General features: G+C 30.3%; 3 protein-coding genes across 12 annotated transcripts in view; all 3 read left to right on the forward strand.

The window, feature by feature from the left end:
* Rbcn-3B (WD repeat-containing protein Rbcn-3B) overlaps positions 1-16,569 on the forward strand; it is a 70,944-nt gene that overhangs the window by 17,592 nt on the left and 36,783 nt on the right. For 8 of the 10 annotated variants that reach the window (XM_067284711.1, XM_067284707.1, XM_067284710.1 and 5 more), the window contains exon 2: positions 6,924-6,992. The exons of 1 other annotated variant lie outside the window; for it this stretch is intronic. The gene's annotated coding sequence lies outside the window, so the exon portion shown is untranslated. The remainder of the gene's footprint in view (positions 1-6,923; positions 6,993-16,569) is intronic. One more of the 10 variants, XM_067284708.1, reaches the window with a different exon arrangement.
* LOC136987053 (tigger transposable element-derived protein 1-like) lies at positions 10,786-11,433 on the forward strand. The gene has a single exon (XM_067284689.1). The coding sequence runs from the start codon at positions 10,786-10,788 to the stop codon at positions 11,431-11,433; it is 648 nt and encodes a 215-aa protein (XP_067140790.1).
* Positions 11,501-12,493, forward strand: LOC136987054 (tigger transposable element-derived protein 1-like). The gene has a single exon (XM_067284690.1). The coding sequence runs from the start codon at positions 11,501-11,503 to the stop codon at positions 12,491-12,493; it is 993 nt and encodes a 330-aa protein (XP_067140791.1).

Here is a 16,569-nt window from a genome sequence, read left to right on the forward strand (position 1 = left end):
TTTTAAGTGCAGAATGTTTCATTTAGCTGCAGTAATATAGTTGCTGATGATTTAAGATCAAAGTTTTGCATATGATTGCTAATTAGGAAGGAAAAACAAACCTCTTTTTAAGGCTATAAAATCATAATACAGAAATAAATACTGTAAATGAAAATTTTATGTTTAAAATATTTTTTCTTGATTACACATTATTTATTAAACATTTCAAATTTGACACTCTCTTCTAGGGGGGAAAAAGTATTTATAATAAAACTAAATATAAGCAAATACTTGACAAATTGATCAAGTTGTTTAAGTAAATATTTATATAAATTGACTAATAAATTTAGTGACAGTAACATTTAAAATTAGAGAGACAGAATGCATTTTCCAGTCGTGTAACTACTATAAACATGTTTAAGTAATGCTTAAGGGCCTATGAATAAAGGCTCTGGACATTGTTTCATAGAAATGTAAATATGAGAATATTTTTAATTATGAGAAAAATAATCTTTTTGTTTGTTCTGACTAGAAATGATTATAAAGTAAATATTATACATTTATTTAAAAATAAAGTTATTGCAGTTTATTTTTATCAATTACATTTATCATTTCAATGGTAAAGCTATATTCAGGCAGGAATATGTAACATAATGTGGCATTGGTATATGCCAGGAAGCCATGTCAGGGGCAATTATTGGAACATTATTACTATCTTAATTTATTTCACCATCATTGTCATCGTAATCTGCTTTTTAAAAGTCAAGAGTAGAATCAGAAATAGCTTCAATAATTCCTTAGCATTTAAGGAGCATATCAGTCTTAGTCACAGGAAACATAGTCAACTATGTCAATATTGGTAGTGTCAACAATACCCAAGTCACTGAAACACTTTAATAGGTCTTGCAAGTCTTGTTCACTTGTTGATATTTCAGCTTTAATTATAGGGGAGATAATAGGAGGAAGGTATTGTGATTTTACTCAGCAGTGTTTAATCATATCTGGACTTTGTTCCAAACTTCATTCAATGCGTATGCTGTCTTTTAGATTAATAACTAGGCATTTGATCAGTTACATCAACTGCCCATTTTATTTCCAACAAATCAGGATTTTATTACCCTAGTGATTTTTGATCATGTTACGTATTAAGAGAGAGAATTGAGGGAAGTGACAAAGTTGAGTTGCAAGGGTTTTCATCAAACACAGTGAGAGAACTGAGGAAGTGACATTTATGAAGGTGACAAAAATAAGGGACAAGTATATTTAGTAAAATACACAGGTCATAACATTGAGGCTTAATTGGAAGAAATTGACTTTTCTTGCATCTTTAATTGGACAAGGTCACATTAAAAGGGGTCTACTGTTTTGATTTAGTTATAGTTAGTAAGGAGAGAGAGGGTTATGAAAAGGATAAGGGGAGTTCTGGGATTGAAATTAGGTCTCAAAAAAATGATGATAGACTCTGACAAAAACTCAGACTATCAAGAAAGGATGGATTCATTTACTATCAAGAACAAAAAAATGGACAGATTTGTTTCGAGTTATCTATAACAGTTGTAACTCTCACCTGTGATGTGGGAAATGGTAACCATAATCTGTATGACATTATGGGCTTAATAAATAAACTTTATTATTTAAATTGTTGGCTTGGTCACACTCAATTTGGATCCCTATGATGCTGTATATTAAATTAGGAATTGCTGTTTACAATAATAATTACTACTTTATGGGTTTAGCCTAGCTATTAGTTGATCATGGATATAATTAAATTTGAGAAGAAACTCACTTATACAGTTTTTAAAATACTTTCATTATATTCATGGTATGCTTAGATATCTCTTGAAGTGTTCTGTTTGAGAATCACTGGTTCAACTATGATATTTAACAAAAAGCAAATGTTAGGAACCTTGCATATAACCTTAGTATACAATATACATATATATATATAATATGTTGTAGTAAAAGCAAAGATACTTATAATGAAATTACCTTTCAGAAAATAAATATTGCCAAAATGTGATTTTTTAATGATATTTTTGATAATTAATATTATAACATCTAATGAAATAAACTGTCATGGTTTATGTTAAGAATCAGTTTTGTTCACTAGGGGACCTATCTTAGAACAAAGACCATTGTCCAATTCTCTTTTACTACAGTTTCTCCCTCAATCTTGTGTTGTGGATTAAAAGCAGTGATATTAGATATAACATATTCATTCTATCTCTCTCTTTCTCTCTCTCTCTCTTGTGATTCTTAAATTATTAATATAAACTCTATCACATAAAATTATGTAAAATTGTTAACTGTTCATGGAATAAAATTTAATTTTATCCCATGAACAGTTAATATTATTCATGCTCTCAGTAACTTAAACAAAACTTCTGACAGGAACAGTGTAAAAATACACCAAATATTAACATTTCTTGTGATTTCTTTTGGATTGGATTTCATTCTCACAAAAAGCAATATTTTAGCATATACTAGGCCCATGTTGATGGGATTTTATAATTACACTTGCTCTTCTCTCAAAAATTATGCCTTAATTACACGAAGCTTGTGGCTGTCAGTTCTAAGTCACTGTTATAATTCTTTGGACTGTGCTATATTAAATAAGAAAATTTAGTTATACAATGTCAAATTACCAAGAAAGAAATTTATAAAGTTTTCTCATAGCTTTTGTCTTTTTACAATAGTTAATCTATATATAATGGAATGTATTGTATCCATTATAAAATTTTTCTAATGTGAGTAAGATGATAAAAAGTTTCAAAAATGTTTGGCAATTTATTGTACTAAGTTTTTGAAATTATTTTTTTCTCGAAATACTAATTAGTATGATTTTGGAAAAAGTTACTGCAAAGTATTGAAATTGACATCTCATGACACATCGTCATCATTTCAATCCTTATATAACTCGTAAGATAAAATACATTCGATCTGATAAAATTTTTCAGATAAAGTATTTAAGCCATCAGTGATATCTAAAAATTTATCATTATTTTATATTTTAAGTGTAATTTGTATTGTAGATGAAAGTGTTTGTTATTAATCTACTAAATGATATTTTTTGCAGATAAATGATTATTTATATACAGTGGTGCCTCATATAACGTACTTAATCCGTTTTAGGTGCATGTCTGTTAAGTGAAACGTCCGTTATACGAAACGCATTTTCCCATAGAAATACATGTTTAAACATCTAATTCGTTCTGCAGCATAAGATAACCGTACTGTATCATTAAAAAAAAAATGAACATGGGGCGCATTCTTTTATTTCTCCGCGTAACTCAGCGCGAGCGACATCCGTTTAAAAATTCCTGCGGAACGCGTTCCTAAATTCCGGTGGGAGTGCGCGCCATCGAACGGCAAAAACTGCCGCTTGTAACAGTAGTTTACGGTGCTGGGTTCGAATCCCGATGGGTCGAAAAATCCCCAGGAATTTTTCAGGGGGGTGGTCCTTCCGGATATGTCGGGCCCCATCCCTCTCCACCCGGTCGCCCCATTGTGGGCCTAGCCGAACCCATAATGGCTTGCAAAAGAGGCCCTCTTAGTGCCCACAGGGCGGAAAGAGTTAAAAAAAAAAAAAAAAAAAAGTAGTTTATGGTGGAAAGCAACATGGCATCCTCCATGGCTCAGATAGTTTTGTTTCCAGGTCCATTATGTGGTTTTATGAATGAGAATTTAGAAATTGTGAAAGCACGAGTTAGCACACGCGGTGATGTAAGTGTCTTTACGAATTTTTTTCGAGGCTATTTTGAATGCTCTTTCAACAAATAATCCATTTTATGGTTAAATTTTACAATTGGGACCCTTCTTTTGCCTTTTAAAGCTCTTATTTTAGAATTATAGATTCCTCCATCACGATACTATCGATAGTGCGGGCGCCGCCATCTTTCTTTCTTTCTTTCACAGTTGTTCCTAAATGCCTACAAACAGCAGCGCACTCCCATAATAGCGGAGACGCAGAGCGACCGCTATTAAAGAACGCACCCATGGAGCAGTCACCAGTTATGCTGGAAAGTCTGTTGTTCGCAGCCAGTCTGTTGCTCGAGTCACTTAACGGCCAAACAGAAAGTCCGTTGTTCGCAGCGTTCGTTATTCGAGGTGTACGTTATACGAGGCACCACTGTATAGAGAAAAATAAGTACATTTAAATAAAACTAATGTAATAAAAGTGAAGCTATGAATCTAAGTTACTGATATGTGAATCCAGTGAATATCTTCAGTCCTTGTAATATGAAAGTAAAGTTTCTGAATCCAAATATTATCTTTATTTTAATGAAGGTAACTAAATTTTTTGGGATTATGCAATTATGAAGTGTTAATGGTTACAAGTTAAAAATTCAATTATGAAGTTATAGAAGTGAAATTAATGTTTGACAAAATCATTTAAGTTGACTTACTATAGAGTAATTAAACAGAAAGTACACTTACAAAGGAACCGAGGCAGGCCATAATAATTCAAATACTTGTCACAAAACAAGTGTTATATTGTCCAGCACCCAATATAACTAGATGCCTCATAAATATCTATTAATACAACAATATTCAATAGTAATAGTGGAATTGTGACGTGATGCAGTCGTTTATTTATTTATTATGTTCCTGGCTATTATATATAACAGAGGGAAAAAATGACTCCCAAAGGTTTTTACATTTTTGAACTCAAGACACCTTGAAATGTCAAGAAACGCAAAAAAATTTGGGGGTTTTCTCTCTGTGGGGGGCACGGTTTTGTCCACCCTCTTTGAAACCTAATAACTCCTGTGCTTTTTGTCAAAAATTTCTGAAATTTTGCAGGTAGGTTTGTTTATTAGGGGAATTGATGCTACTAAATTTAGGTGATTAAAAGTCGAGGGGGTGGGGAAATAAAAGGGGTTGTGTGTATCTCTAGTGTGGTCGGAGTTAATGACGATTTTACTCATTATTAGCATTTCCAGTTTATAAAACCCATCCCTACCCTCAAAATTAAGCTTTTTGGCATTTTATAATAGTTAAAAATATAAAAAGTTTTTAAAATAAAATATAACAACAGATGGTGTCACCAAATGTTGCTGGGAAAGTTAAGCAACTCATTGCTGGATTTGTTTTTGATAACAATTATTCCATGGTTGTACTATCTCAGAAAAAAAAAATGTTTTATGTATACAAATATAAACATTCAAACCTAATAGTTATAAGCCAAAGCCAAACAACTGCTGAATTGTATCAGGCTATATTACTACTACTATATATATATATATATATATATAATAGTATAATTTAGCTCTATAAAATTCAGCAATTGTTGGGCTTTAAAATAAGTTTTTACATTTTTTTTCTTTCTCTTAATATAAAACTGTAGAATGTCATCAGATTGTCAAATTTTTAACTCTTGTCAGTTTCTAGTAAAAAGTTGATTATTACATGTATCCTAAATTTGTTTTGAACAATATTGTGAGCTGAAGTTAGTCTGAATAAAGTTCCAAAAATGTTTTTACTCAAATTTTGGTTTCCTTGAATAGCTATAAAACCCATCCGTACCCTCAAAATTAAGCTTTTTGGCATTTTCTTGAAATATACAAAATGATGCCAAAGCTTACAGAAATTCCTGATGATTGATAACATTATAACATCTATGTAAGTATAAGAGTAACTGGATAAGCTTACATGAAATTAAATTTGTTACTTTTAACAGACTTTCTGCATTCATCGTTACAAGTTTGAAATATATCCAATACAGGTATACCTCGACTTACGTCCCTCTCGAGTTACGTCGTTCCCGATTTTACGTCGTTTGTCAAAAAAGTATATGGAAAAATAAAAATCAAGTTTAAGTCATTTTATTTGACTTTAAATCTGTCCGCCACAAACATTGAAGTTGTAATATCACTAGAAAAGTGTTGAAAGCACAAAATCATATTAAAATATGTACATTTACAGTAAATGTTAATATAATCATTATAAATCCTAGGGAACGAACCATGAAAACATCCGTGTTTCTGTGTTGTCGTCTTATTTAGTGGTCTTTAAGTGCTCATTATTGGCGTTTAGTTACGACATAAGTTGAAACTACACAAGTAAATTCGACTTACGTCGCCTCTCCTGGAACCAATTACCGACGTAAGTCGAGGTATACCTGTACATACGTCAGGACAGTTGTCTAACACAGACTTATGAAACAACTCATACATATTCATTTCAGTGAATTGGAGCTCGTGTTTCTTCTTTATCCACATTTTACAAAGTGAAATATGTTCTGATCAGAAATGCTGCTTACATAAAGTCGTTATCTCTGGACATTCCACCATGCTATCAATGAAAATGGATTTGTCTAAATTAAAACAATGTAATTATGCAATTTAATTTTATGCTGTAATTAGGGTATGAGAAATTGAAAATCAATTATCTAAGCTCTAAAATATTTTAATTTTTTGAAGTGCATAAACTTTACAACTTTCACTAATAGGTAAACTTGTATTTTGGTATTGTTATTAAGTCTTAATTCTAAACATTGTTTATTCACAAAATAGATAATAAATATTTTAAATGGTTTGGTTTTTACTTAAATAAAAAATAAGCCATTTGAATTACTACAAATTTTAAATTTCCAACACTTGCATAATAATGCTCATCCATTTTATTTAGTTTATCTTGTGCCTATATATTAAAATATTAATTTGAATTTTTATAACTAATATAGATAATAACTTTAAAATTTATTTAAAGTAGATTTTTATGATTCAGTAAATGTTTTATTTGCAGATTTAAAGGACTAAATGTTGCATTTAAAGTTGTAAAATAATTTCTTATTTTATTGTAAAAAATCATTGTTGTACTCTATTAAAACTTTATTCACTCGTATAAAATGTTTAAAACTACTTTTTAACCAAACAAAAATTAATAGTATGTAATGTAATTAAATTTTGATTGATTTATGACTGAAAACACTTGCCTATTAGCAGGAAATTGAGGTATGAAATTTTAAAGGAATTACGGATTTCTGCCAAAAACAAAACTAAAAAGTCACGGTGAGTTTACTGAATTTTTTAAAACTTTTTTGTTATTTTGTTAAGTTTGTTTATTTTCTTACTTTATTATTCATTTTGTTCATTTTTATTTATTTATTTATTTTTAATATTTAATATTTTGAAAGTTCTCAGTATAAATTAATTACATTCAGAAAAATCAAATTAATTGTTATAAAAAAGGAATATGAGAGAGAGATTTCAAATGAAAAATTTAGTTCTTGTTGTTGTGAGAGGCCACATGGAACTTCTTGCACAAAACTCACATTTTTGTCGTCTCCTTTGTTCCTGAGGGTTTTTAGTTATATCCAAATTGTCTGTCACTCATTCAGAATATGCAACTGGTCAAATGCTGACTCCAACATGCTAACTTTGACCCAGGAATTTCAAGAATTACCACTAGAAGTTGACTTTACCCATCTACCCAGGTACAAGACAATATCACATCTATTTTTTCATCATCCTCTCTCTCTAAGCACCAGCTCAAAAGTGACCCTTCTTCTCCACATATGCCCTCAGGTAACCTTGTACTCGTTGTACTGGTTATTCCAGAAAGTGGCCCTCACCTCCAAGAAGGAAGAATTACGGAGATTAGAAAGTTCTAAAAGGGAGAAAGGACAAAGAGCAGGGGAAAAATATATGAAGAACAAAAAGACAAAATCAGACTATATGGCCTACTTCCACAACTGCTTTTAAGCTTATGTTATTATTTAAGTTGTGTATCTTAGTATTATGGAAAATTGTTGGACTTTCTAATGGTCCTTTTATCCTTCTGTTCAAGTGCCAGGAAAGTTTGTTAAAAGCTTCTGTCAGCTTTCTTTTTATATAAAAATTGTTCATATTCATCTTCATTATGCTAATTTTAAGTATATCAAAGATTGTGAAGCCCTTATGTATATACTCATAGAAACATAACCAAATGATTACCTTAAATAACCAGGCTATAACTTTGCTAATTTAATGATTAATACTAAGTAATTTGCTACTAGAGGTAGACATTAGGTGCCATCTCTTAACTAAATTAATAATAATAATTTTACTAATTTATTAAATAATTTAGAACCATCTGGAAATAAAGAACTGACCCAAGGTGGGGCTTGAACCCACAACCTTATTACTTAGTACAGTGGGTGATTGCTTAATGAACATAATCCGTTCCAAGACTTTGTTCGCTATCCGAATTGTTCGTTAACTGATTATCGATTTAGCATAGGTTTTTATGGGAATTTGATTAATTTGTTCTGGAGACCCCAAAAAATAAAAAATATATACTTTCTTACTACGTTTATGTATATGTAATAATAAAAATACATATATACAGTCTTGCATTTTTATTAGTCATATTTTTTCGGTTTGTAGGGGTTAAAGAATCTGTCCAGTGTCGATTGCTTTTCTCTCTTTTTCAGGATTTTACAGAAATAATTAATAGCATTGTAATTGCAGAGATCCCTAAGCCTATTAACCTCAACCTGGTTTGTATGCCATTCTAAGATTGTTGTTCTGACATCCTCCCTACTACTACAAAAGATTTTTAATAGCAGATGTCGGCATTAAACCTCTTTTTCAGAAGAAAACATATCTCGCCGAGTTTCTTAGTGTTCTTCATTCAAGAGTTCTTTGTGGTCTTCTGTCTCATCAGACCAGTTTCAAGTTCCATTATGAGCTCTTCAATGTTCTTTATTTCTCAGATGTGATTTTTGTTACTCCTTAAGATGCTTGAGTCTTCTTGATAATACAGTATCTTTCTTAGATAAAGATTGAACTGCAACCTACTGTAGACCTGTTCAAGCCATACTGCCCAGTGACATCAGACATCTTCTGCCCACTCTCTACCTTTGCTATTATACTCTCACCTTTCGAAAATAAAAACCGACGCAAAACTTAACGAGTGCCCGCCTGACAGTCTCGTGAATACTATAAAAGAATTGCTTCTGTCAGAAAAATAAAAGGCTGGAATTACAAGGGAGAGTCAAAGTTTGGAGGAATACTGTCCAATCAGTATATGGCCTGGTTGAGTGTCGATGTCTCCTGCACTCTGAAAAGTTTCGAATTGTTGTTTGAAGACAAGGGAAAACCAATCGGTATTTATTATTTTATGTTGCTTCTTCTTGTGTTTGTTCTGTGAGGTGTTCGTTGTCCGAACATAAAAATCTTTCACGAAAGTGTTCATTGTCTGATTTGTTCATTAACCGATCACCCACTGTATTAATCATTAAATTAGCAGAGCTATAGTCTAATTATTTAAGACAATTGTTTGGTTATGTTTCTGATTTTAAGTGCTAGAAAAAAAATTGTAAAGTGTGTAGACACTGTTGAATTTACAACTATAGCACTATATGTAACTTTTATTGAATAGTCTCAGAATAAAAACTATTAAAAAAATGATTATAATAAAATAAATACAGTATGCTTCACAATTTTTACTTAGTGTTGTCTATATGAAGTTTATAAGTTTTGTTCAGTAGTATGAAATAGAAAAAATATTTATTTTGCTTTACAAAGTTTTGATTTATGTTGTTACTTTCAAATTTATGTCCCGATTACAATTTTGTTTAATACAATTTATGTATCTTCACTAATATATGAGAATGATCTTAGTGATTAAAAGTATTTTTGCATCATAAGAATGTTGTTGACTAAAACACAAGCTAAATTCAAAGGATTTTTGCAGATGAAATAGCAGTTGATTAGCTGTAATATAGGTGATGATGATGATTGAAATTAGAAAAGATTTAATTGAAAATACCCCAAAAAACTTTATTTAAACCCAGTAAGAAAATTTTTTATTATGCATTGAAATCAGCATAAAATATTAGCCTTTTAATATTAAATTGACTTTTTTTCTGAAGAAACTTTAGTAAAGAAAAAACTGAGATGTTCATTATTCAATTATTGCATAGATGCACTGTTTATAAATTAATATACATAGGCAGAAATCATAAGGAAAATTGTTAATTCATACATTAAATTGCATTGATTTCTTTTATATATATATATATATACACAGTATATATTCACTAACTTTTTAATCATTTCATAAAATGAAATTAAAACATATTTAATATTTTAATGTAAGTTGATTTAAATGTAATGATCAGGTTTAAATGTTTGTTTACAGCAAAAATGTTAAAGTACTAAAAATTGATTTCTAGATTTTCTGTAATAGTTTAATTATTTAGATTTGTTTCAGATGAGATTTATTATTCTAAACATGTAATTTAAATACTTGTTTTGAAACATGTAAGGAATATTAATCTCCTGAAGAAAGTAATAGTTGCAACTAGTAATAAAGCATAAATTACATTGTATATATACAGGTAGGCCTCCTACAATGCGGTACTTTTACAACGCGTCTTTGCTCCAACGCAGTTGGAAAAACGCAGAAATTTTCTTACAATGCGGTACTTTTACAACGTGGTTTAGGGTATTTAGAAACAAATTATCTTTCACATAACAGAAAAATCGCAAAGGATCACATAACATGCACCGCAGTTCGGTGTACAGAACTAAATGTCCTTGAGAACAGCTGTTTGTCAACATTGGCATGTTATTCCCATGAAAGTTTCAGGGGAAGACCGGTTTTTAGACAGATGTGCGTCATTTACCGTAAACACTCAAATAAATCACTAAATTTTTGATCATTTATACTCTTTCAATAGATGGGGACTGCAAAAATGGTACAAAATACAGTATAAACTTTTGTTGGGTGTATATTTTTAACACCATAGTGAAGGAAAGTTATTTTTTGCAATTTTTACTGTCCACAAAACTGATTGAAAAAATTTTAGCCATAATAATGCAGAATGAAAAGAAAAGACTGTCATTAAAAAGGAAATTTATATGTCTTCAAACAAAAATAGAAATTTTGGATCGAATTAAAAATCATGAGCAGATAGCTGATATTGGTAGGCATTTTAATTTAAATGAGTCGACTATTCGGTCGATTAAGCAATCTGAAGAAAAGATTAGGAATTCGGTCCCATCCGGATCATCTATTTTTGCAAAAAATGTTGCTCATCCGAGAGCACCTATAATAGAAAAAATGGAACAGGCACTAATATTATGGGTAGAAGATATGAACAAGAAACTGTTGCCTTTAAATAAAAGTACACTTAAACACAAAGCCTTAAAAATACTTGATTATTTAAAGCAAATGGGACAGTCGTCAGCTGATGAAATTAGTGTTAAATTCATGGCTAGCAATAGCTGGTTTGAAAAATTCAAAAAACGCCATTCGTTGCACAACATACACATACAAGGGGAAAAGACCTCTGCAGATGAGGATGCAGCAAAAAAATATCCAGCGGAACTAGCAGATATTATTCAAACAAAGAGTTATTTGGCTGACCAAGTGTTTAATGCTGACGAAACAGGATTATCATGGGAAAAAATGCCTAACAGGACTTATATCTCAAAAAATGAAAAAGACCGCTCCTGGCTTTAAAGTTTCAGAAGATTGCATAACTCTACTTCTATGTTGTAACGTGTCTGATGATTTTATTACCAAGCCAATGCTCCTTCATCAAGCACTAAATCCATGCTCGATGAAACAGTGCAACAAAAACAACCTTTCCATGTATTGGAGAGCCAACAAAAAGGCATGGATGACTGGCCATTTATTTAAGGATTGGTTCCATAATTGTTTTGTTCCAGATGTAGAAAATTATTTAAAAAAGAAGAACTTAGCATTCAAAGTTCTACTAATCTTAGATAATGCGCCCTTGTATCCAATTGATTTAAATCATCCCAATGTTGAGATTGCATTTTTACCACACAACACCACTCCGCTGTTGCAACCCTTGGATCAAGGAATCATAGCGACTTTTAAATCATACTATATACATAAATCATTTGAATTAATTTTGGAGAAAATAGATATTACAGTCAGTGAAGTTTGGAAACAATTTTCAATTTTAAGTTGTGTAGAAATTATTGGCTTGTCCCTAAAAGAAATGCACCAATCAACTCTAAATGCTTCCTGGAAAGCTTTATTACCAGAAATGGTCAGTCAGGAAAATGTTGTTGAGACAATTCAGCATGAATATAATAACGTAGTAAGCCTTGCACATGCAATAGGAGGCGATGGATTTACTGAAATAACTGTTGATGATATTCTAGAATTGGTTACGGAAAATGAAATAAACAAAGCAGATTTGGTGACAGTTATATCCGAAACATTACCGATTGAAGATAATTCTGAAGATCTTTTCAATGAAGAAACCAAAAACGTCACTCTGAAAGGTATAGAAAAATGTTTCGACATGGCGAAACAGATGGAATCTTACTTTTTAGAGAACAATCCTCTGCCAGAGAGAACGGAAATATTTAAAAGAAGTCTTCAAAATTGCTTATCTGCCTATCAAGAAATTTATAAAGATTTGCAAAGCAAGAGCAAACAATCTCTAATGACAGATTTTTTACAACCTAAACCTACTGGAAGTGCAGTGGAACTTGTTGATGAAACAAGCTCAGATCTTGAAATAAGGCCAGTCAAGCATTCTTGAACAACTATAATAAGTGATAATGAGGACTGAATTTGTGAGCATAACATTGTTTCTTTTTGATTTTGACTTGAATTCATAATCTTTTTAGTTTTTATATGATGATGAATTTTATTTAAGCTTTTTATGTACATAAATTTAAAAAATGATGAAAATGTTACACCGTAAAAGGCAGTTTTTCTCTTTTTAGAACTGAATCCCAGTTTTTGTATTAAGTTGGTGTCTCCTATAATGCGATTTCCCACAACACGGTATTTTCAAGGAATGTATCTACCGCGTTGTAGGAGGTCTACCTGTATTATGTCAATTGTCTAATAGGATATTTGTAAATCTTACAGGCAAGTCTGTTGTTTGCATTTTAGCACACGCTGATGATAATAGCATGAACTAAAATTCTAATTTAATGAGTCACTTCTAATTTGAGATTGAGAGCCTATATTTTAAATTAAATAAATGAAAAATATGATTAAAAATTGCAGCCCAGCATTGTGATGATATCATAATAAACAATTGCTCATTACTTAATGAAAAACATTCTGATAAACGAAACTTAGTTTAGAAAAAGTAGTTTTGTTAAATTGATTTAGAGGTTTTTTCCGAAATATTTTTCATTACTTTTCAAAAGAAAAAATATATATATGAAAATTGTTAACATTAAATTATTGTTTATCTTGTTTACTTGTTCAAAGGGGTGAGAAATTATTTATGCTAAATATTTGAATACATTCTTAACATTACTAAAGTTAACAGCAAGTAAATAACAAAATTCTAGTTAATTATGAATTACGGACTATTATAATTTAACATACATATGCAGTTTTGACTCCAAATAGACCTTTTCATTCCAAACAAATACTTCTTTGTGCATGGTGAGATATGAATGGTATAATTTATTACAAACTTTTAAAACCTAACAAAAGTATAAATTCCAATATCTGTCAGCAATTGGATTGAATAAATGAAAATATTAAAAAGAAATCCTACAGCTGGTAAACTGGAAGGGAATTGGTTTTCACCGAGATAATGGTTGCTCAAACACAAGTTTGATAATGTAACAAAAAATAAAACAGGGAGTTGGAAAATTTTAACCATTCTCCATACATACCTGATCTAGTATCATCGAACTTTTGTCTATTCCAATCATTATGAAATTGTTTAAATGGAAAAATATTTTAAAATTTTGACAAAGTGAAATCTGATATAGATCAGTTTTTAAATCAAAACAAAAAACTTTTTATGCAGATGGAATACACAAATTTGTAGACCATTGGGAGAAGGTAATTGGAAGTGATGGAAATTACATTATTGATTGAATTAAAATATTTTATTTTTCAAAAACCGTCTTGATCTTTCTTTCAAAAAAATGCAAAAACTTTGTTTAACCCAATAAAAAGTTAAGTCTGTTAAATAATCATGAAATAGCTTTGTACTTCCAACATTATGTACTAGATGTTAGTTTACAGTACAAATATCAGCAACTGAACATAGTTTAACTGCCACAAGTGGAACATTAATATATTATAGTCTATAAAAAAATTCTTGAATCTTAAGATATTAGATTGTTCTGTTCACAATTAAAGGATATATTCAATAATAATGATAAGTACACAAAACTAGTTCCGTGGTAGGCATCCTAACAGTCAGGATTACATTGACAGAACTGCATTAAACTGCTGTCTGACTTATGGATGCCTCTCTGAAAAGGAGGAAGGGTTATTGCCATACATGGCCTGGTCAAAATAAAAAAGCTACAGGAAGCACATTTTAAAAGATATGACACTTGCAGGAAGTGCTACATTGTGCATGAAACCATACAATACATCAAGTTGTTTTTAACACAAACTTGCTACTTATATTGACACAGCCAAGTATCAAATGTAATACATCAAAAGCTTGCATACAAAAAGCAAAATCACATACATCATAGACATAGCTCTTGCAAACATCTACAACATACAAAATACACAAACTGAAAAAATTAGTAAAATATTCAGAACACACTCACAAAATAAGGCATCTGTGCAAAATTATTGAGGTACTTTCTTGCACACACATCATACCACATACACTACACAAAAGTCTCCAAATATTAGGTGTCACAACAGCACACAAATCAATTACTGAATACATGTAGGCTAGTAAGAAATTCTTAAACAGATAGTCGCAAACAGCATATAAACATATTAATAGCTTGTCGTGTAATTTTACCTTGATCATTGACATAGTTCTAGGCACTGGAATATATGCCATGTGGGATACACTTCAACTTTGTCATCTTAATAATAGTAAAAGTATTAAATCTATATAATAATAAAGTAAATATATTTCTTATATATAAATGAAGATTTGGAAAAGCATATAAAGCCAAATGGAAGTGCGGAATTATCAACTGGATAAATACTAAAAAATTAACTCTGATACTTCAAGAAGAAACACTGATGTTTTTGGTTGTATTCAATGATCATTGTCAGGCCATATAACAAGAAAAAGGAACTGAATATTGAATAGAATATTATAAAAATTATTAAACAGATGTTTGAAGAATATGTAAAAAAAAAATAACATTTGCAAATTCATACTGTTCAAATAAAAATAAAATGATAGTGGATATGAAAATCAGTGTACACAGAGTAAATAAAAACATAAAACAATATAATATAGTCGAAGTAGCCCATTGTTCATCCATTAGACTAATGGAACAAGACTTAGAGGTCAGTGGACTTTATAGAAAGACTTCTAAGCATAAGAAATATCAGTATCCCAAAAATTAATGCAGTTATATCTTCTAACCAACGTGTGTTTGTTTCCAAATGCTTACTAAATCAAATATTATTGGAATTTTCTTTTAGCTATAATTCTGTTGTATTTTAAATTGATTGCTAAGTAATTTGGCACAAAAGGTAAAAATTACAATTAAATTGTAATTAGTAAAGGGAATAGAAAATTGTGGAATCATCTACCTTTAAGCCAAATTCTGTATTAAAAATTTATCAGATTTATAATCTAAGAATGCAGTGATAATTGAATAGGCATTTAGCAAATGATTTCAGGCTTATTGTATTGTTTATATATAAATCTAGTTAGTACTGTACATTAAAGTATTTTGTTCTTTAATATAATGTTTAAAATTTGTTTCAAAACTGTAATGCATTGGTTAAAGTTTGAAGAAAAATTACTCTGTTAATTAAAGACTAAAATATTCTTTGGTGATTGTGAAATATATCCTTGGGTATTTTTGGAAATAGTTTGGATAAGAGTTGTTGAATATATCCAAGGGTATTTTCTGGCATACAAGACGACTTTTTAACCCAGGAAAATCTTCTCAAAAGTCGGGTCGTCTTATAGGGCAAGTATATCCCAAACTCTATATTTTGACTGTAAAAGTCAGGGGTTGTCTTACATGCCGGAAAATATGGTACTAAATAATTGCGAATTTCAGTGTTTTAAACGGGAATCCTCAACATTATTGTTTAACAACTCTATTTGAAAATATTGTGTAATTAAATATTTTACAGCATTTCTTATCTATGAAAAGAAAAAACTATGAAATATTAGATCAATAATTCTCAACCTTTTTGAGGCTGTGGAACACCATTTGTATTCTTTATATTATGCACAGCAGTAGCATTAAAGCCAAACCACCACCAGATTACATTGGACTATTTTTCTGCAATTATATTTAATTAATTACTAAATATAACTGTGGAAAAGTAGCCCAATGTAATTCATTGGTTGTTTGGCTTTGCAAATTTATCAGGTTTTGTGATGTTTGTTTATACAGTAGCATTAATATATTCAAAAGTTGATAATTCCATATTTACTATACTCACAAAACAATAAACTAATTAGCTTTATTATATTGAATTGTCTATGAATGTTATTGTAAATTGGAATGAATTTGCAATAAAAACTTATCTTTCGAGGAATGCTTGAGGCAAGTTTGTCAAACACTTATGTTTCACAGAACACACATTGAGAACCACTGTATTAGATCATTAGACAATGATGTGTTGGATCCTGAATTAATGATTTTGTGTAGTAACAAAATATTAGGATTAAATAACATTTTATATTTTCAT

Source organism: Centruroides vittatus, unplaced genomic scaffold (assembly GCF_030686945.1).
Source record: "Centruroides vittatus isolate TY-2023 unplaced genomic scaffold, ASM3068694v2 scaffold_1444, whole genome shotgun sequence".
Taxonomy (NCBI): Eukaryota; Metazoa; Arthropoda; class Arachnida; order Scorpiones; family Buthidae; genus Centruroides; species Centruroides vittatus.